This window comes from Aspergillus tanneri, assembly GCF_003426965.1.
Source record: "Aspergillus tanneri strain NIH1004 chromosome Unknown AapTan_3_pilon_pilon_pilon, whole genome shotgun sequence".
In the NCBI taxonomy this organism is placed as follows: Eukaryota; Fungi; Ascomycota; class Eurotiomycetes; order Eurotiales; family Aspergillaceae; genus Aspergillus; species Aspergillus tanneri.
The window spans coordinates 4,215,806-4,237,411 of record NW_022984630.1 but is presented as its reverse complement, the minus strand read 5'-3'; the positions used below and the strand labels follow the sequence as shown (position 1 = coordinate 4,237,411).

The 21,606-nt window shown below is 44.0% G+C and overlaps 6 protein-coding genes across 6 annotated transcripts; 2 read left to right on the top strand and 4 right to left on the bottom strand.

The window, feature by feature from the left end:
- Positions 1-1,441: 1,441 nt before the first annotated feature.
- On the bottom strand, positions 1,442-2,593 carry ATNIH1004_005198 (uncharacterized protein; the record flags this gene model as incomplete). The annotated part of the gene is made up of 1 exon (XM_033569852.1): positions 1,442-2,593. One exon carries the CDS (start codon positions 2,591-2,593, stop codon positions 1,442-1,444), a length of 1,152 nt encoding a protein of 383 aa, XP_033428658.1.
- A 306-nt stretch (positions 2,594-2,899) lies between these two features.
- On the bottom strand, positions 2,900-3,942 carry ATNIH1004_005197 (uncharacterized protein; the record flags this gene model as incomplete). The annotated part of the gene is made up of 2 exons (XM_033569851.1): positions 2,900-3,261; positions 3,453-3,942. The coding sequence occupies 2 exons, from the start codon at positions 3,940-3,942 to the stop codon at positions 2,900-2,902; spliced, it is 852 nt and encodes a 283-aa protein (XP_033428657.1).
- Positions 3,943-12,060: 8,118 nt separating this feature from the next.
- Positions 12,061-12,341, bottom strand: AIM9_2 (Phosphotransferase enzyme; the record flags this gene model as incomplete). Its single annotated transcript, XM_033569850.1, has 2 exons — positions 12,061-12,116; positions 12,182-12,341. The coding sequence occupies 2 exons, from the start codon at positions 12,339-12,341 to the stop codon at positions 12,061-12,063; spliced, it is 216 nt and encodes a 71-aa protein (XP_033428656.1).
- A 2,036-nt stretch (positions 12,342-14,377) lies between these two features.
- Positions 14,378-15,580, bottom strand: ATNIH1004_005195 (uncharacterized protein; the record flags this gene model as incomplete). The annotated part of the gene is made up of 1 exon (XM_033569849.1): positions 14,378-15,580. The coding sequence occupies one exon, from the start codon at positions 15,578-15,580 to the stop codon at positions 14,378-14,380; it is 1,203 nt and encodes a 400-aa protein (XP_033428655.1).
- Positions 15,581-16,569: 989 nt separating this feature from the next.
- Positions 16,570-16,934, top strand: ATNIH1004_005194 (uncharacterized protein; the record flags this gene model as incomplete). Its single annotated transcript, XM_033569848.1, has 2 exons — positions 16,570-16,618; positions 16,714-16,934. 2 exons carry the CDS (start codon positions 16,570-16,572, stop codon positions 16,932-16,934), a joined length of 270 nt encoding a protein of 89 aa, XP_033428654.1.
- A 2,497-nt stretch (positions 16,935-19,431) lies between these two features.
- On the top strand, positions 19,432-21,340 carry tyr1 (tyrosinase; the record flags this gene model as incomplete). The annotated part of the gene is made up of 2 exons (XM_033569847.1): positions 19,432-20,649; positions 20,711-21,340. The coding sequence occupies 2 exons, from the start codon at positions 19,432-19,434 to the stop codon at positions 21,338-21,340; spliced, it is 1,848 nt and encodes a 615-aa protein (XP_033428653.1).
- Between the last annotated feature and the right edge of the window lie 266 nt (positions 21,341-21,606).

Sequence of the window (21,606 nt, the reverse complement as noted above, 5' to 3'; positions counted from 1 at the left end):
GGGTGTATCTCTGGACATTAGATCCTATCCTATTGTCCTTTATATATAAACCCTCCTAATCCAATCTCGCGGTCGTACGGTAGGCGTGCCGTGTTTGGCCTGTAGGCTGGCACAGCCAGGCTATCGTCCGTTCCCAGAGTGTCGCCGGGTTCCAGGCCACTTTGGTGGAGCTTGTGCCAATTGTAAATGGCGTGACCATACTAGTCGCTGCTCCGTACGATCAGGAGGAGAGGACAATCCAGGAGATAATAAACCAGAGGCACCCTTAGATAATACTGGTAGCCCTGCAGACACTCCTGGGAGTCGTACGCTACCGGCGCCAGGTTCTTCTCCAGAGAATGCTATTGTTATTGTTTAAGTGTATTCTTCCCTTTTGGCGTACGGCGTTGGTTGGCGTTTGGTGTATGGTGTTTGGCATTTTTGTGCTTTTGTGTTTTTACCTGGGCAATGGCTTGCACTGTAAGGGGCTAGAGCCCCTCAGCCTACTCGGGCCCTCAGCCCTCGTGTTTCCTTTCTCCTCGCCTGCCACATGATTAGTATATTGATTAGTACACTCTATCATGTGACTTCCCCCCCCTTACTTCGCAATCGTCTCATCGCTGTTTCCTCTTCTCTTTCCTCTTCGACGATTCCTTTTGTATCCACCCTAGTTATTAGGTTATAGAGGTTTAGCCCTTGACATGCACCTCTTTGTGGTGCTCAGGACTAGTAGCCTTTATAGGTGAAGCTAAGCAAGCCTGAATAGATATATACTGTATTCTATTCTCCTAGTGGAATATTAAAATCTGTTTAAATATAAATCAAAGCATGTTATTCTGTATTCTGCCGGCAAAAACTCAGTCACCGGATAGAAAAATTAGTTTTTAAACTTTTGTCCTAATGGCTTGCCGTACGAGGCCTCTGACGTAATCGGGGACCGTGCACATGATTTGCTGGGTCGCCATAGACATCTGCTCTCTTTATTGACAGAATGAAGCAAAGCCAATCCCACCTAATAATAACTTATATCCGCATTTCCTCCAGTGAGGTAGCGACTCGGCTAATATCTCAAGGACTAATCGTAATTCTTGAGCATAGGAGTACACAGCCAGGTAAATATATATCGGATCATATGACATGCGTATTCATCGACATGTGAGGTAGCTATCATATTAGATATCTAAAGGGAGGCATCTGTCGAGGCATAATCTAAGAAAGATCTGACAAAGGTAAGCACAGTTGTTCGAGTCGCCTAAGCATACGGAAACCTCATTGTTACTCACATTATCATGCGTTCGGTCGTAAGCGGCAACATTAATCTTCAACACAGCCAATATGCGGCACATTCAAGTTTACATCATTACATGACACTCTTGGGTTATGGCTCTTCTATTTTAGCTGGTCGAATAATATTATTTGTCTTATTATCGTTTACCCACTAGAATCACTGCAGACATATTACTCAAGGCCTGTTCGCCCTTGAGCGGAGAAAATGTCTTGGATGCTCTACCCCGAACAACTTCCAAATGCATTCTAGGACCCGCCCTTCCCAGTCATTGTCTCGATATTTGACTAGCATGTTGGTTCTGACGAGGAGCTGCCAGCAGTAATCTAAATATTTCTGCAACTCTGGCAAATTTTTCTTGTGTAAGGGGTCATGCGGAATCGGGATACTACCCTTGGGTGCATATTCCGCCAACTCAAGGATAATAAGGATGAGTTCTGTGGGGAGGCCCATCTGTTGGAGGATGTATATAACAATAGCAACATCATGACTGTCTGGTTGGTATATGCCGCGAGTAAAGCGAGAGATTAACGCTGGGAGTGTGAGGAATCCGAATTCTTCCTCTGTAGTATATGAACAGTCTTGATACCCATAGAATTGTCGGTGTGGAATTGTATGAATAACCGCACCACAAATAGTTTTGCTTTGGGTACATTCGAATAGCATTTTTTGATATCCGCGAGTTGAACGATAGTCCAGGACGTTTTCATCCATGATAAGAGAATCCCCTGATTTCCCAGATTGTATATAATTCGCTCGTGTTTCTGCATCATGCAATTCAGTTTTTTGAAACAGCATATTCAGACAGATATATGCCATCATCGCTGTATCCACCAGCTCTGGCAGTCCGAACTTCGTACACGAATGTGAGCAGCGACCTCGTTTGAGACATAATTGTATGGGAGGTTCTGCCCTGATCGAGAATAGAGCATCCATTTCGTCCTGCAGCAACAGCGCCGTGAACGTCCCCGTTTTATCTTCCCGTGAATTCGCAGTCCCCACACGATCTGTCCAGAACGATATCTTCCTGCCCTCGACGCTGAACACTGGGTTTGTAGGTTGTACTAAATGCTGGATGTTCCTAGCCGTTGACTCTGATATGACTTCATCGTCTTGTTCTACATCCACATACATGGACATCTCCTTGTCGGTGTGCTCTTCCAGTATGCGTACAAAAGCGCTGACAAAGGAATACAACTGTCTGACTTGTACTGATGTTCTTTGTCGCGCGAACAGATTTGTCTCTCCATGATGCCTTTTGCTGCGGTAGGCAAAATCGAAAATGCTTGCGAAATCTTTCCAGGGAAGAGCGTCTGCTTGGTGTGCCATTTCGGTGTCTTTAGTTAGCTGTGTTTCACATTTTAGAAGCACGAAGAGAGGACCGACGGTATTTGTATGAAGCTGACGATGACGAAATATGACATCCACATGGTCTCTGGGCATCCATCATAATTAATCATAGCTTATCTATGTAAGTTTGGGCTTCGAATGGAGTATCTCCATATATATTTAGAGATAGGTATATTCGTTCAGAATATCTCGTTAGGAGCTCGGCATCATCTTGTTCTATTCTATATATGGGTCTATCCTCTAGAGACACAATATAATAACACGGGAATAGAATCAATTTCTAATTTAGTTCTGTTCCTGTATGGCTTTCATACTCCTAACTGTATCCACCACACTCTCCTGCAGCGACCGATACGCCAGTCCCAGCTCGTTAATCGACGACGAATTGTCATAGCCATATTTGGGACCACCCGGTGGATATTCACCATCCCTTAACGCATCACCACTTGGTAATATGGACTGCAACTCCTGGAAACCCTGTCGGATATTCTCGACGATCTCTGCATTGCAAAAGTTGCCAGCAGTCAGAAAATACCGTTTCCCAGCGGTCTCCGTTTTTTCCACAGCAAGAGCATGCGCCAACGCCGCATCACGTACATCAACCCAGAACTGACTCCCCGTTGGAGGACACTTCTCCTTGGAAGCACCTGTGATAAAATCTCTTATGCGCTGGTTTGATGTATTGACATCTTGAAGGGATGCAAGAGAGGCTGCCACCGGTCCCAGGATCAACGAAGGATTCATCACAGTCAAGGTAAACCGGGGACTTTCTTTTTTTTCATGAACTCCCAGGCTTCCTTTTCCGCGAGTGTCTTGCTCGTTCGATACCCGGATTGACCCAGGGAATTTTCAGGGCTTTCAATGTCGTCCCACGTCACTGGATTCCAATCCTGCTCAGAGTATTTGGATCCCGTCGGCTTGGTGGGATTGAACATGGCAGCGAAGGATGAAGTGATCACCACGCGTTCCACACTCGGCGCCTTCTGGTGCACTGATTGCAGAATCCCAACTGTGCCGTTCACGGCAGGATCGAGCATGTCTTCCTTCACGTTCGTGATGTTGTAGTGGAAGGGACTTGCCGTATGGATGACGGCGGATATGGGAGGGTCGCATATCACTGCTTGATCGAATGCGTTGGCTGCGGCAATATCGCCTACGATTTTGAAAGTTAATCGGCTACTTGGTACTCCTCGTTGTTGAGACTGGATTAATTGTGCTTTTTCTGACGAGCGAACGGTGGTCACGACGGAGTGCCCTCGCGCGAGGAGTGTATTGATGATCACGCCGCCTAAAAATCCACTTCCTCCAGTTACCAGAATTCGAACCATGGCGTTATTTTGTTGATCTGAGGTACCTAGGTTGTCTGGATTGCTTCGGATGTGGTGGGCTGAACACTAATCGAAGTAGAGCGGCACTAGGCTAGATATTTATCTATACGCAGCATGGCTAAACTCCGTGTTATCGCCGTCTATATCCGACCACCAATAAGCAGTGTATGTAGTTATCCCCGTTTGTTGGGAGACCAGAACCAACAACACTATCAACACTATCAACAATATAGCTACTTAGGCCATCACAGGCCACGTATGTGCAGCATGCAGCTGTGGTCTCCGATAGACTAAAGATGGAACCAATAGTGTTGATACACCGGCGTTCATCACCAATTATAGCCAGTATCGCTCAGTGTGAATTTCAGTCAATGTGCTAAATGTAGGTTGAGATAGATTCTGTGCGTAGAATGTTTCATGGCTGTCGGATGTCCAGTTCAACATTTGTATCCGGGTCCCTCAGTAGGCCAACAAGCCCCTGATGCACGGATTACTGGACGACATTAAATCCAAGGACTTGCTTCGAGACAAGCTACTATACTTTTCAATATCACTAGTAGATAGATATGTCCACGATATCCAACTAAGGGCAGTAACTAGATATCGCTAACTATTAATATTTCTAATAGCCTAGTTTGATAAATGATGATAGGGGGGGGTACTATATATAGACCAGGCAGGAGATTACTTTGTTTAACAACTATACTGCAAACCAATATTGGCAATAGTTAACGAAAGCCAGTATCTCTTTAACGATCTAATAACTTCACAATAACTCTCAGTTTCCAAGACTATTTGCTGCACCGAGTACTTACTCATCCCAAGAATATTTGGCAAGTATTAGCGGTAATTAATCGCGGCTAATAGACTCATGGACTTGTTAAAATAACAGTCTCCTTATTATTCGAGAATTTCTTTGTTATAGGCTATATATCTATGAGAACTTCATTCACCGTGAGGGCATCTTCCCAAAGACCCCAAGAGCTGTGGTTTGAACCATATTATTAGGCATGGAGCTCTGGCTAATCCAGAATACACTGTTTATTTTGATTAATTATGGGTTCCGACACTGGTACATTTACTTTTATTAATATGTGTGAATTAAGGACGTCCGTGGAACGAGTCACTAGTTTCCCTAGGTTTAGTCCATGCACTTAAGGTTCAGTCCATGTCTCCATGATATTAGGATAGTATTGCCGTAAAATATGTAGTCAGCATGCTAAAGTTGGTTCAATTGGACAGATATATCTGTCTGATAATAGAACATTGACATTTTACCATTTTCTTCGTTTGTCTTGTTTCTTCCCTCTTACTAATTTGCTGTTGTCTGGAATTGTGATGTATACGGCCCGGTAGGGTTATACAATCACCTTCGGAGGCACTATTTGTAACTAACAATGAGTACAGTTCTGCACAGAGCATGATAAGTAATGTTCTAGGTAGGTGGTCAGGAAAGCCTACATTTTGCAGTATTCCACTTGGTTGAGCACTGCAAGTAGAATACTTGCTATATCAAATTCTACCGCTAAATAAATCAGCATAACCAAGATTTGACTCTTCCAGTAGATTCCACGCCCTATGGAAGCTGTATGTCATAATTTTTTGATTCTGCTGGTGGCCATCAGCATGGCGACCTTTGTCATAGATCAAGAAATCTTCTCATTTGGGGATGCCTGTGCATCCAGTTGGACACCTTAACTTGTACTGTCTAGGTATCCGATCATTGAAGTTCCTGCCTACACCTTGTGTGCGTTCTTCTCTGAGTCTGTAGCCATCGTCCAACATCGTTGTCGATGCCGAGTCGAAACTGGCTATTCCACTACCAGTCACTTTGGGTTCCCGCACTCCATCAATATTTCTAATTGCTTCTTCGCCACTTGTTTATTCTCCTCTGGCAACTACTTCCCCTTCATATCGGGGTTTTACTATAGGTGGGGAAACACATTGTAACTCAACCGTGCCTTGGACCTGACCTTGTTCCTGCTGTTTCCTTAGTATTGGGACAAAGACGGAGAAGGGCTAAGATTATTCTTTTCGCTATTCCCTTTTATCTGTCTATAATTTCACGCGCTAGTGCCGTCATCTACTTCCTGCAAATTCTACCAGTTCTTGAACTGGTAGAAGAGTCAAGGAACAGTCTAACAAAATATTACCTGGTATTCCCCAGTCAAGCAGCTCATCACCATTCTAGATTTGTTGGAGTAGACGGATAACATCTACGCAATAATTGTCGAAGACAAGTAACTAGACTAAGACCCTTCCGACTAGAAAAGTAGCTATTTATATTTTTTCGCCGGAATAATGTCCAGCTATATCTTAAAATTAAGTCCTTGATATCTTTGGGAAACATACTCTCACTGGCAACAGAGTTTAGTATATTAAAGATATCGCAGGTACTACTGTTATGTGAGAAAGCCGTGCTGGGTATAATTAACTTAATTATAATCTTATGATGTCGTTCAAAAACATCGTGAAAATAGCCGCAAGTTTATAATATTATTCTTAATCCCAACTACTTTATATATACAATATTACTAGAAATATTCTTAATTATAGTTTAAAACTATTTTCTTGATTCAAAATGTATTTTTTTATGTGGTGTAGATAGTAACCTTGGTAAAGGAGATATTAACATAACCCTCTATCTGCAGGCGAATCCAATTCCCGCCAGTCGGGGCATAGAGAGTATTCTAGACTAGCAATACCAGTGACTGTATCTATAAAATCCAGGATTAAAGTTGTTGTAAACGTTTAACATATTATATTGCTAAATGGCTGTGTCCAAGTAAACATTTCTACTAAATAATTTAAGCTATACTTAATATATTCAAAGTACATACGACCATAGGGTGTGGAAAATAGGGCTTCCCGTCCGCTCAGCCGTACTCAAGCCACACGCCGGTCAGTTAGTAGTTGGGTGGGTGACCACCAGCGAATCCTGGCTGTTGTATGTCTTTTGCTTACCTTTTTATTTCAGTCATGAATGAAGCTCCAATACCTCTCTGTGTTGGGTAGGCTTAACTGAACTCCTACAATAGGGGACTCTGCTTAAACGGTGGGTGGAAGAGGCAGGTCCTGACTATATCATAATATGCTGTACACTGCACAGCCTTTAACTGTCTTCGAGAAGAATACTTCGGAGATCGTTACCTTCGTTACTGTTGGAAATCAGGATGCCTAAGACACCTTCGTGTATCCTAGTCCCGTAGCGATCTGATATATCACACGCAAGGGGCTAAGGGACATGTAGACATAAGAAAGCGTTTGTCTACACCTTCCCTCGTAGATAGATGAATATACTCACCAAGCGATACTAGATCGCACGATAGTTTCAATATACTACTTAGTCACCGCTATCCTAGCACCTCACAACATAGCTTCTTCCCCCGAGGTTTTCAACAGTTACCCACATTTTAACGTTAATGGACAGCTTCTAGAACCTGGTGCATTCCACGACCGCGCACGCCAATGGATCGCCATTTACGTATCGCACTCCCTCTGTCACTCGCTTGCAGACTGTTAATTTCGGTTCTATGTATATGTCCGCCATCTGCTGAAGCTGGTGCTAGGAGCGCTGCTAGTGCTCTCAAATATGTCCGACGCTCTTTGCGGGTCCAGGAGGCGGACTCTGCTCTGGTTGGACTATCAGAGAGGATGCAATACACAAGCTTGTTTGCGAGATGTACAAGGATCGAACGCTTCAGGATCACAGCTCATTTAAAACATGAAAACCACAGAGTACAAGTCCGCACAGAGGCAATTATATAACAGGAGCAATCCATTCGGAATATCGGGTAGCTAATACATGTTCTGGAGTACATGGAGACCAAGGGTATGGTCTCATCCTAAGAGCTAAGACCCAGTCTATACCACGTAGTTCGCAATAAATATTTATTAGATAGAGTTCGTCATTATCTATATAAAACGTATAAATTTAGAGATTTTAATGAACGTTAAAAACCTATAGCTTTCTGTAAGGAACTTTGAGAAAGCCTAACAACTCTCGCAAGCAGTATCTTTACACGGAAATTCATAAAACAAGCCAAAAAAAAAAAAAAAAAAAAAAAAAAAACGTCACCCCCAATATAGCCGATTTTCGAGATACTGTCAGATATACCACTCACTACACCACAAAAAGCAGCGCTGTTTCAATGTGTGTGCAGTACTGGTATATCCAACAATTAAGAGTCTCATTCGCTCTTGGCGTGAACTATTGAAAGTGGTCAGACCAGGATTCGAACACTCAACCACAAGAGCAAATGAGACTCTTAATTGTCAGGTATACCCCCACTACACCACAAAAAGCAACACTGTAAGAACTTTCTGTGTCGTGTTGGTATATCTGCCTATCTAACAGATATCCTAACATAACAGGACTTGGAACCAGGGTTGTACCGATTCTTCACGCGTTTTAAATGGTAGGTAGCTCTGGGCCATTGGACTGCAGAGGTGTTAACAAAGTAGAGGATATTTCTTTGCATATGTACTTCGTGCACCCCACAATGGGAAGCAAGAAACAGCTGACGGTAGAGTTAACAAGTTGGGACTGTGTGGACAAACCTAAATTTTCTATCTTGCTTCCACACCGTCTGTTGGACCGACCTAAGTCTCTGGTCCCAAACATTCTCTAATAAATTTGTTTCTAACGATCAAGGAATTATCTGAAACTTTTGTCTTGCGGATCCATTTGTGCGGCTTACAGACTGTTTTCTCGACATTATGGCCATCTAGAGTTCACTTGCACTCATTCTGGACTTTATTGTCCTGGTGGAGCCCCTTGTCAGCTACAGTGGGGTATCATCGCGGACAGTACGTAACGGAACATTCAACACAATTAAATGCTTATCAGGTATAGTCAGTTACCAAGAAGCCTTCAAATGGAGAACTTGTTCTCATCTACACATAGCTCTAAAAGCGAATTTAAGATGAAAGTCCCGTAGGAAGGAGAACTCGGCAACTCTTAGGAGGTTGGGTTTCATACGGGGGTTGTAAACGCAACCTCGAATATTACGTTCAAGTCGAATGGGCATTTAAAGTTACGGTCTGGCTTTCCGCGACGCGCTCGCAGCACCGGTTTTTGAATCGTAATGGGGCCTATTCTAGGCTAGGAGCCGCTGCTGTGATATGCTAGCTGTACCAGTTATAGAGAAATGTGCACGTACGTACACATTCACGGTTACACCGCATAGGGAGCTTTGTTAGGATCCAATCAATCACCTCACCCGCACTGTAAGGTCCGAGAATCTGTACACACCACTTTACTCAGCCTTGTGTGTAGCACACCAATCATTTGTTGATGTGGTTGTCTGAAGTGACCTTTATTGCATAGCAGCCTTAGTATTGGCGCGAAGAGCTCTACTAATTCTGATCGTAGAACTGTAGATATCAGGGATGGCAAATGACGGCAGGCCGTTTACCGCTCAATGACATCACTTATTCCTCCATGAAAACTTTTGTAAATACATCAAATCCCTTGGCTCAAGAACTAAAATTGTGAGAGGGCATAACTGTCTAGTTAATGAAGCCATTCATCCATCCATCTGCTGTTTTAAAGGGTCGGTAATTAGGTGATCGTTAGTCACTCAAATCAAGTTTATTAGCCTCGCACTTGTCTCGTCCCAGATCATAAACATGATGAACTATTGTATTCACACTCTAACTGCCATATCTCATATGTTCCACGACATAGTAAAGTTATTTACGAAGACTGTATTGAAGCTTATACATTATCCAGGCGCCCCTAGGATGATTTGCAAGCGTAGGAATGTCCGGTTGACGCCATCAATGATCCCCAATTCTCTCGATTTCGACGTCAAGAACTCAACGTTTTTCAGCAAATTGAGTTAGTTACCTTCACCAGAAGAAGCTCGCAAACAAGCCACAGTCCAACACCTTGCAGGAGTTAATCCAGATAATAGGAAAGTCCACTCAACTACCGCCCCTTATGTGAGACCACCGCCCGTGATATTCGATGATATGAGACTATTCGTTAAGTGGGGAAGAGCTGTGAGAATACCAGAAGCTCAGTGCCTGTATGCAATCTGCTAATTCCTTTAAGACAGTGTCCTAGTTCCTGAAGTATACGGGTGGCGCACGGATGGAGAAGAAAAGTTTATTTACATGGAATATATAGATGGGCAAACTCTGGAGCAACTATAGGACGTGATGGACGCTGGTGACCGGGTTTCGATCTGCCGTGAACTTCGAACAGTCTATAATATTTTGCGTCAACTAGAACAAGATTTGTCTGATACATTTATAGGTAAACTAATTCTCCCAACCTTCAAGGACTGTGTCTTCTAGCCATTTTTGTATTTACAGGCAACATTGTACGCGATCCTTTTTATAATAGAGTGTTTTATATAGAATACATGTTCGAAGCCGGCCCATTCACCACAGTTTATGATTTTCGCAACTGGTTCACGTTTCTCTACCGAAGGCGAATGGCGGATCCACATTCGGTCCCGATTGAACCATTTCGATATGAGCTACCTAATAACTGTGCTATTAAATTTACTCACAGTGATCTGCACCGCAGCAATATTATTGTAACACCCTCTCGGCCGTATCAGATTCTGGCAGTTGTTGACTAGGAGCAGTCAGGATGGCTACCTGCTTACTGGGAGGCCCGCAAGGCGCAGTATACTGCCGATAGGAATGAAGAATGGTCTATACAGTACTTACTAATAATTTTGGATCAGTATTCAAGCACCTGGGATCCATGGGACTATTACACAATGGCTATGGGATGCTAGACCACCCGCACAATTGTAATGGTGGCATAAATCTTAAAGTACACAATAAGCCGTACTGCAACAGGTCTCTGGAGAGTTACTTAGCTTATATTTTGTTGGCAGAAAGCAACTTAAAAACCTCAGCTAGGAGTCTACGAAAACAAAACAAGATATTGTTTAGAGTTTAGGAAAGCAATATATAACATTGAAGCAGAAAATGCTAGGTAGATAATCCCAGAGTATGCTTCCACACCGATGTAGCATTACAGTAAACTTGGTGCATTCTGGACGACAGAAATAGCGCTGCTTTCAACATAGTCTTACTCGGCAAGTTTCTGGACGTAATCCTGCATTTAGTTTTTGGCAATTAGGTGCCTGTATTAGAGCTTATTTAGAAGCTGTAATGTTGCATTACTGGATACATATACCGAAGGACCAAAATGGTTGGGGCTGTAGCCAGGAAGAGTCACCGTTATAGCGACTGACTCTCTGTCAAGGGCAGTTGTGTCTGCCGAAGGTTGTCCATTGCCGACTGTATCAGCTATGTGCTGATCATTAACTTAAGACAGAGGAATAATTTGATATTTGGGTTGCGTGACACTAAAGTCGTAATTGCGCTTGAATTGAAGGGAAAACCCTGTGTCTGTAGCTCCAGTAACATGGATAAGTTTTTCCACCTTACCCGAGTCACTTACAGGAACAAAAACAGTGAAATGAGCAATGAGCGGGTCTGACACCGTTGGAAAAGACGGCCAAGTGAATGGTGCGAGGAATTTTCTTTTGCTGTAGTGATACAAAGAAATAGTTCTTGATATAAATGGTTCGGCGAAAGTGAGATGGTGAGTGGAGTACAATGTGAATATTAGACGGTCTGCGTCCCTGTAGAAGATTTGAAAAATGTGCAGGGAGCTGTGGGAATCTAATGGGATTTATGTACTTCCTGACCCTGATTTAGTAGAGCACCACACAAGCCCTCGATGAAAAAGGCACCTGATGATCACAAGCTGAAACTAGGGAAGGCGGTTAGAAATACATTATGCGTCGAAGTTTCAGCAACAAGCAGAATAATTGAGACTATTGGACTAGATGCGTCAACTGTGCAAGCACCAAGTCGTCCTGGTCTGACATCAAGGTTGGTAGTGTGAAAGCGTCAGGGACGTGCGAGTTTCGCACTTGTACATCAGAGATACGTTATATATAGACCGTGCAGACAAGTTAATAAATTTAAGATATAGGAGGGATGCCCTCTTTCCATTGGATAAAATGGAACTTACATTAGGTTGTGTAGCGAATGAAATTTTAATTGGCTATGCGTTTTCGCATCGACCGGGAATAACTGAGCTAACGAGAGCGGGAGAGTTAATGAACGAGTCGAGAATGACATTTACGCGGGCATAAACAGTAGCAGACTGATATACTTTTGACTGTCGTCTTTACATTCTATGAAAGCCTTACTCGTCAACGAAAAACAAAAGTGTTTGATCCTTCCCCTAACTTTTTCATACTGACACAGGACTCAGAGGATGCCGACTCCATGGCAATTTTCTGCAGTTCGAGTATATCAAATTCATGATACCTCTCTCGAAGCTGCTCTTTTTCGTCCCAAATCCATCGTCCACTTGTATAACCGAAGAGCTCGTGTGGATTTCCGACGATATTAGCCATCTGGGAGGGAGAATATTGATGTAAATAACTTCTGATTGGAAGAGATAACCTGGCTACTCTTGACAATACTGCAAAAATACTCTGAATTCTCGTTAAAATGCGTGGGAACGAAGGCATGATTATTCTATTCATTAAGGAGAATCATGGGAAGAATCTTGTAAGAGACATCAACTTCAGTCCTTGCTATCCTTGGACAATACTCATCACCCCTTAGACTCCAGGGACTGGAGCCCATGACCTCATCAAATACTCGATTAGAGCAAGGTTAAATATGATTGGTTTGAATAGTACCCGCACGACAGCTACTTGTGGGGCCATCACAAAACACATGGCTGCAGCTCACCCAACCAACCATTTTTCTAAAAGGAGTAGAATGCACTTTATGTGTCACGTATATAGAATCCACTCAAGCGCTTACAAAGCTTCCTTCGTTGGGTGCTCCGCTAGGCAACCAAGGAACAATATGATACAGCCTTGTCAATTCAGCTTTGAGAGCCTGTCGATAGTACTCCCAATTCGTAATTGAACTTATCAATGAAAAGTATATCTATTCCGCTGGGTCAGTGTCACGACCAGATGTCGGCCCCACCTTGACTCTAAAGGGTTAATACGTTCTACTGCACATATTGTGGATACTCCAGGAAACTGAGGATTGACTTCTGTAAAGGGATAGAGCCCGTTTGACCCCGTTGACCCTATTGCCCCTTTCAGCCCTCGATGACCCCACGTCACGTGATTTTTCATTTGCTTCCCTGTCCTTTTCCTCTTTCTTTCCTTCTTCAACGAGTCCTTTTTGGATATAGCCTATTATATGGCTTCTACTGGTTCAGCACCTGACAGGTGTTTTATCATTTCTGCGGCCAAGTGACCAGTTGATGTTGAAGACTGTGGATAGTCCGTTGATGCGCCGACTGGGGTATTATCGTGAGAGCGAGACCCAAATCCCAGCCCAAGGCAAGAAAAGCCTTTGTCTCCGATCCAAGGACCAGCACGCAGATTGTTGGGCTCGGGCGAGGGGTTCTCTGCTATTAGTTTTCATGACTAGTTAAGGCATAGTATATTGCAGGCATGGGTACCTGTACGAACACATTGCACCTCAACTTGAACTGAACATAGATGAGCTATATATTATCCAAGATTTCAGGGCAAACTGTGTATATGGAGTGCTAGTCATATTAACCTGCATAAAATCAAGTGAACTGATCTGCTAAGGGTGAAATATTATTTAAGTACAAGTAAAATCGGTTGGAGGCTGGAATATTGTCTAATTATTTGGGATATTGGTATGGGGTGAGAATTGAATATTTTTAGAAGGATGTTCTGCCCAATCCCTCTATGAGGAGTATTGGGTATATATATTCACATGATGTCCCAATATGGACTAGCTTTATTCTGAGAGATATCTACGATGACGTTCTACTGGAGGCCGACTTCAATTTATTTCTAATAATGTTTTCACCGCGTCCTGTATGTCTATATTGCTCCCGAATTAGTTGGTGTAAATGTGCTCTTTGCAAAGAAGCAGTTCGAGAGGTAATTGGTTCAAGCAAGATAATTATTTGGAACGGGGAGATGGCAGGAAAAAAAAAATTTATAAAAAATGCGGCTTTATGAACTAATATATATAATAGTTATTTTTAATTGAGCATTCTAATAATATACTTTTCGTCACGGGTTAAACCCGGAGTATTACTCAGGTTAGGAAGAGGGCCTCGCTACCCACTATAGATGCGACTGATCTTTCGATCAGTCATCTTATACCTTCTTATAGTCAAGTGGTTTTATCTCTACTAACGCAAAGACAACCTAACCATCACACTTCTTTTATCTGTATTTTTATACTTATTTACTACTATTTTCTTTTTATAGAATTTTATATAATGTTTAGGATCTTGGATGCTTACTCTATTAGAAATCACCTGTATTACTAGATGCTTTGTAGCTAGGCCAGAACAGGTCAATAGAACTTTAAATTAAATTAATTAATACGACCAAGTTCGCGTTTGCCCATCACTAAAGATTGTCAAGAAGAAATCCTAACTTCTCTCAGTTTGAGCATCAACTCCATTTCGACAATCCTTGAATTCTACTGCGAGCATGCCCATGGACAATGCAATATTGTCAAGGGAAGGCTGCGCAGGTTTCTGATATAAATGATGGTAGACAAAATCGCTTACATTGTTGTCAGGTTCTGCTCCTGTCACTGGCACTGCCACAACATCCGAGCTCATGTTCCGAGAATCTCCAATTTGATCCATTAACATTCGTCCAGAGCAATCCAACCACCGAGATTGATTTGCTTGAAGAACAAGCAAGAGTTGATCAAGAAATTCTATGGCCAGCCGCGTTCCACAAAGCGAATTTTTTGCAAGTGTTATGGCGACATTAAAGGGTATTGGGCCTATAATTTCTGGTTTTTCGTCAAGGCCTGGATGTTCGTCCAAGACGCATAATAGGGCTTTCAGTTGGTGGTTAAGTTGCTTGAGGCTGTTTTGACAGCGGCTGGACTGGAACAGTAACGTCTCCGGATCACAAAGGCCGCTACAAGCCAGCATGGAGCGAGTACGTGCAAGCAACCCCGGGCAAACTACAATCTCATTGAACGCTTGATCGACAGTTTCACCCAATAGACTCCTTCTACTGGATCTTTTTTCGTCCGCTATCCACCCTTCCATTATAGATCTCCATTCTGATTCCTCTAGGAAGCATGGCTCATTCCGGATGAAAGCGTCAGCCACGAGGAATGCTCTGAAGGAAATAAGCAGGGTACGTCCAAATCCACGACGATGGGCAGAAGGCCCTCTGAGTCGAATGAGTGTAGACACACCACTAGAATGGGCTAGCCAGGATAGTCGCTTTGTTCCGTCGAGCATTTCATATACTCCGAGTAGCAGGGCTGCCCCCAATGTCGCGTCCGATTTAGCCTTGTTAGGGTTCCGCATCGTAGACATTAAGCAGTGCAATGCACGACCGTACATTGATCGACTGCAGGCAATTTTATCAGGGTCATGGTGGCATCTTCCGATGTAAAGTGTGCTTAGAGACCGAATAGTCCATGTTAGAGTTGCCGAGGCTGATTCCAAATGATACCGGAGAAAGTCCATCCAGTTTATATCGACTCGGGTGCTCCATGAATGGTACAGTCCGTGGAATGTAGAGTCCACAAATAATCCAAACATTTCTCTTTGTTGCGTCTCCACAGCCATGCCTGTCAGGGCTGGCTCAATAAGTTCGTCCATGCTGCTAGCTTGCGGCAATCCTACGTAATTTGCGACATACTGTGTACATGTTTCCAACTGCACTCCGTGCGATGGCGGGGTGAAGTAGCAAAATTTGCGCGTTTTCTGATATCCAGGACACTTTAGTTTCATTCTCGTGCAACGTTGGCATTCTGGTCGAGATTCGTCGCACTACGTCAGATTGACCACTTAGCAGAAGTACCCAGTCTGGTATCCTTTGTAGGACTTTAGAAGAAAAGCTCACTTTAACTCGACGTTTCAAGCATGTGCGACAACCTGTACTTCGTGGTACTCCAACCATACTGCTAAGAAGCCAGTGTCGCTTGTCTTTTCTTTTTCTTGATGTGACTAGCTAGACAGTCTGTTGGGCCATCGCATTCAAAACTCGCCTCTGAAAACTAAACAATGGGAGGGAAACAGATCATAGGGGATACAAGATTCAATAGTAGCCTTAAGGTTGAGAGATTTATTCCCCAAGTATGTGAGGCTCTGTTTATTCATGCGAGATAAATATTGAGAAGGATTTCGAACCATTTCCACCCGCATTGCCAAGACAGGTCCGATAATGGAAATTGGTCGTTTATGTAAGAATTTCAATATCTAGTTAGGTTAACTAACGTAAAGGGACTAGTGGTGCAACGCGACGCGTGGTACAACAATTTCGTCGCGATAACTCCTCCTTTCATCTCAACCACAAATGGACCACAATGCTCATATTGAACGAGCAATTGCGGATCTAAAACCGCAGAATCCACCCAAATATGCTGCAACTACTAGAAAATATAATATAGACCAAAGCACCCTGTGGCGCCTCTCTCGATGCCCGTTGAATATACCCCTTGAAGAACGTGTTCGTGCCGCCGGTACACGTGTTGTATAAAGTGCAGATCGAACTCTGTCGAGTAGATCAGGAAGCTTAGCTGTCTTTCGCTTGGATGGATTATGCATTGGATCTGCAACGTATGCAAGCCAGTTGTTATACACTTGCTATGCGGGTCGAGCGCTCCTGCGCCGAGAAATTGCAGCAGGGTATGGCGGGTATGTTGAATTCGTGGATGAGGAAGACAGGCCTGCACACTCCGCAGGAAATCTTGCAGATCCGAGCTCCAGTCTATATTGATACGGAATGGGAGCCCTGGAGCTGAACCATTGGCACCGTGCTCTGGCCCTGCAACTGACAGGCCTCTCTTTATCGGGCAACATCCTGAAGTCAAAGTCCGTCGCGCCTGTGTATGATGCAAGGACAATTGCCAAAGCAGCACAGGCCGGCGTGGATACAGTCAGCCGGGTGTCCGACGCAGCCGACGCGGGCAGGGGGGTTCTGGGGCTGAGAACGGCATCGTGCTTCTTTTGAACATGGACTGAGTGGCCTAATTTCGTGCCGCTATCTATCATAGGGACACTTCTCCCACGCGATGTCCATCTGTTGTATTTCCACTCTGCATGAGAGCCTGTACAGCTGATTACGCGTTCGGTTTGAGTATAGGGTTCAATGACTCACGCCATGCATGGAGTACATCATAGTCTGGCTTGCCGTTCGAAGAGACATAGTCGACATATTCTATCACTGCCGGTTGCAACAATGGAATCGGTGTCGTGCCTATCAGCCTCATTTTATTTGTGTAGGCTACGGCCTCCACACAGTGTGCAATAATAATAAAATGAAAGTATATATCGGGGAAAAAGAGAGCCCGGACGTTGAATTACAGTCAAACAGTAAGCTGGGCTTCGTGGGGGGATTTCCAGACGTGGGAGAGGAAGGTGTTAAAGCGTTGAATATACATCCAATGTCTTTCCTGTTGCCCTGACTAGTAATTTGTTTCTGTCTGGCGTTACGTCGTCTTCTCCACTATGCAGCTCAACGTGTGCCTGCCCCAGTTACTACCCCTCCAGACACCAATCCATCCAATGAGCAAGACTGTCTGCAGCTTAAAAGACTTAGTTATGGTGCGGTCTCTCTGTATCACATATATTATAACAGTTTATATGAGAAGCTTCGCACGGAAAATACTGATTCTTGCAATGGTTTGGTTCCCTATGCGCTAGTATATGTAAAACCATCCGACCATAAGCATCTAGCGCCTATATAGTAGGCAACGAAGGCATCCTTCCTAGCCCCAGTAATACTCTGGATTTAATCCTTGACAATTCTCACTTGAGATCCCTTTATATGGCTTATTCTATACTATTTTAATTGACCCTCCGTTTTAAGTTGCTCGTTCTTATCAAGTACCGTATTCATTATATTTTCTCTGTATCTTGTACTGTCAAAGGGAGTAACATGCCTATACTGACACCATAATGTGTTAGCTACTTGGAGCCTTTTTAGCCTAGTTTTGTTATTTGTGATAAGTACAGCACAAAGAAAAGTAAATACAGCGTGCCCCGATCGTTATGTGGGGAGATCATAATTGGCGGATCAGGTTACGCGATGGAAATGGCTGGTAGTGCCCCCTGCGCGGACGGACCAATATCTTGGCAGTCAAAAGTATGCATCTTAACTTATGCAGCTACAGATCAGCATACAGCTCAGCTCGACCACGCTAAAATATCGCGTAACCTTGTATGGACTGGCTTTACTCTGACAACTCCCCCAGGGACAATAGTTAAGTGATCTGTCAACTTTTAGATAAGAAACCGCTATTCCGCTTCAACACTAAATTATTCAGCACCTGCTCCGTTGAAATGCCGCCATATTTTGTCATTCCAATTTACCCCTATGCTCTGATGTATTTAGTAAGTCTTGAATAATCGCTTAAATTAGAAGAATCAGACCTTCATCAATCAAGGTGGTTGAATACTAGTCAATACGTTAAGCGACACGGTCAATTGGTTCGTAGACAGCTCGCTGGCCAGGTTTATTATATACAGGTTGTCATAGTACAGTGCAGCACAGAACTTGCCCTAGCGACAAATCAAGAATCCATAACACGTGATATGCGTATTATTATTGGACATATTGTGGGTGCTATACTTTGCAAAAGACCGATACAAATATTTGCAACTGTATGCAAATTACAAATACGAATCCGAACATCTTAGAATCATTTATGTAGTTCTGCCGACACTAAATCCAGCCAGTTGCATGACAGAGCAGGATGGGAAGACATTATTGTCCAGATACAAAGTCCGTTTGCGGTATTGTTATCACCACAATGATTATAAATTACATCATATCTGGGTGTTGCCACAACACCCATATCCTAGCTGGTACTATTGCCTCAGTGGCGCCAATAAAGCCCACCGCAAGTATGGAAGACCCTAGTATCAAGTATTCGCACCGTTTTAAGCCTTACCATTACTTACGAAATCATACGGCTAACTGTGCTGTTGAATCCGGCGCGTTTTCATTGGATATTTGAAGATCACCGAGTCGATTTTGCGAACCACAAGGGAATGAATGGTCCTAGGAACTTTTCTCTGGTTGTACTAACGTTGTATCGTGCCAATCATTACAATAAAGCTTATTAAATAGTATTGTTAGAATTGCAAACAAAGACTTACCGGAAACAGCAACCTAATATCACCTGGTAGATACTGGAGAAGCTCTACCCTGGTACATATAACATGGAAACTGGTTGGGGCTTATATAATTCAACATCACAGCCATGCTGTTCCACTCGAAAAGCCAAAATGATTTCACGACTCTTACATATTCCATCATATTTGTGTCAGCTTTCCAGTCACGGCGTGTGTGATGCTGAGCAAACGTACGTAGCTGAATGGTAGCCAGGTTGGTCCACTTCATAGAGCAATAACGGGTGTTAAAAACCATCTACATTCCACTGGACTTCCGCAAGAAAACCAAGAGTACAAACACAACTAGCAAGCAATAACTGTCAAAATCAAACATGCCATCACTTGTAAAACGCAAGGACATTGCGCGGCTCAGTGCTACAGAGCTGGACAAGTTGGTCTATGCCTTCTACAAGCTCCAGGTAGCGGACCCAGGTCATCCTGGAGCCCTGAATGAGGATTCCTTCTATGTCATCGCGGGTTACCACGGCCAGCCTTTCCGCGGGGGCGGATACAGCAAGGAAGAATGGTGGGGAGGTTACTGCCATCACGGAAATGTCCTCTTCCCTACCTGGCACCGGGCCTATTTACGCCGTCTTGAAGAGGCCCTTATCAACGTGTCCGGTTTTGACGACGTAGCCGTCCCGTACTGGAACGAATTCGACGACACACAGGGTGTCCCCGAATTATTCACGCGCAAAACCTATACCTTCCAGGCTGGTTTCAACCCCAAATATGGCTTCAATAGTGGGGACATAACCACCAAGGATGGTGTAATCACCCTTCAACATAATCCACTATTTTCGTACAAGTTACAGCAGGGCTTCTTCGATAATTTAAAACGACTCGTTACTAACAAGGACAAGTCAGAGACCAAGGTCGTTGATTACAGCAAGGGACAAGACTACGAGACAGTGCGTTGCCCATACTCAGGTCTAGTGGGGACACCACAGGATAAGAAAGAAACCAAGGAACACAATAGCCATATCAAGGAGGCCGAAGCACCCGCAAAACTTAATGAGAATGTGAAGGCATGGCTAGCTAATGAAAGTGATGACCACGTCCCTGGAATGAGTGCTCTGTACTTGTGGGCAGTCTACACGCCGAATTACACTGTGTTTTCCAATACGACCTCTGCCGCGAAGTGGAATGACGACAATTACCACCGAGAGGCGAATTGGAACAACAAATTCGCTGTCTCCCTGGAAAAGCCACACAATGGGGTTCATCTAGCGGTTGGTGGATATAGCCTGCCCGATAGGGATTCTACTCGGCCAAACTATGCCGGATCGAATGGCGACATGGGGGAGAATGACACGGCATCTTTTGATCCAATTTTCTTCTTCCATCACTGCTTCATCGATCTAGTCTTCTGGATGTGGCAGGTCACGAATGGCGCGGAGGAGGAACTGGAAATATTTGAGGGTTATCCAGGGACTAGTCCTATCGATAACCAAGGTCCTACAGCCTTCATGCCAGCGGACTCTCACCTGAACATGAAAACTCCCCTAGTGCCGTTCAAGGTCAACCACGACAAATACCTCACATCAGAGGTAGGTGATTAGCCTCAGCTACACTGAAAGACCAAAGTGGCGGGTCTAACCAGGTCTTTAGGACGTCGTGAACATCAAACACCTCGGCTATGATTACGAATTGCATCCTGTTCCCGTGAGCGGTAAGGATGAACTTACACTGTCCAATTTAAAAGAGAAAGCAGCCGAATTCAATACCGCAGCAGACAAAGAGGCCTCGGCACTGCCTATCGTGCGCTTTTCTGGGATCAGCCGCGCACAACGGCCAGGGTCTTTCGTCGTCTGCACGGTCACCGATGCCGGAAATGGGGAAGAGGTCGTGGGTGTCGAGCCAGTATTTAGCCGATGGCATGTGCCTAGCTGTGCCAACTGCAGTAACACGCTCGAGGTAACTGGACACCACGTCCTTCCTAGGGATCTAATGGTAAAGAGTAGGAAAAACGCAAAGCTCGGCGATCTCCCCCCTAAAGAGAGGCACGAAGTTGCAACGGATTTAGCCCCAAAAATGAAACTGAAGATATTGGAAAACCCACGCGCTGATTTGCTGGAACGTGGCCGTGGCCAAGACAAGAGGCAGTTGAATGACCTTAACCCCGAAGAAGAGCCGAAGAGAAGGAAAAAAGAAAGAATTTCAATAGATCCAGATCCACAGATTGATGTGCTGAAAGGAATGTGGACTGTTGGTAACCGAGTCCTACCCCTAGTCCATTAAAAGTGACGTGACGTGGCACTTTCTTTCTTTTTTCCCTTTCCTCTTCCTTTTACTCTGCGCCAGCTCTGTACGTCTACATATGCTATTGGTAAACTGGATGTTGAAATACGCGAGAAAAATACTGCAACTTACATCTAACACTGGAGCTCCGTTCCCGATTTGTGGAGAAGCGATTAACAGGGTTCTGGAACACTTCAACTCGCGCTTAGTTGCATCTTGCCAGGCTGGCAGTGCGATTAGGTGCAATACATATAACAGACTTTTCC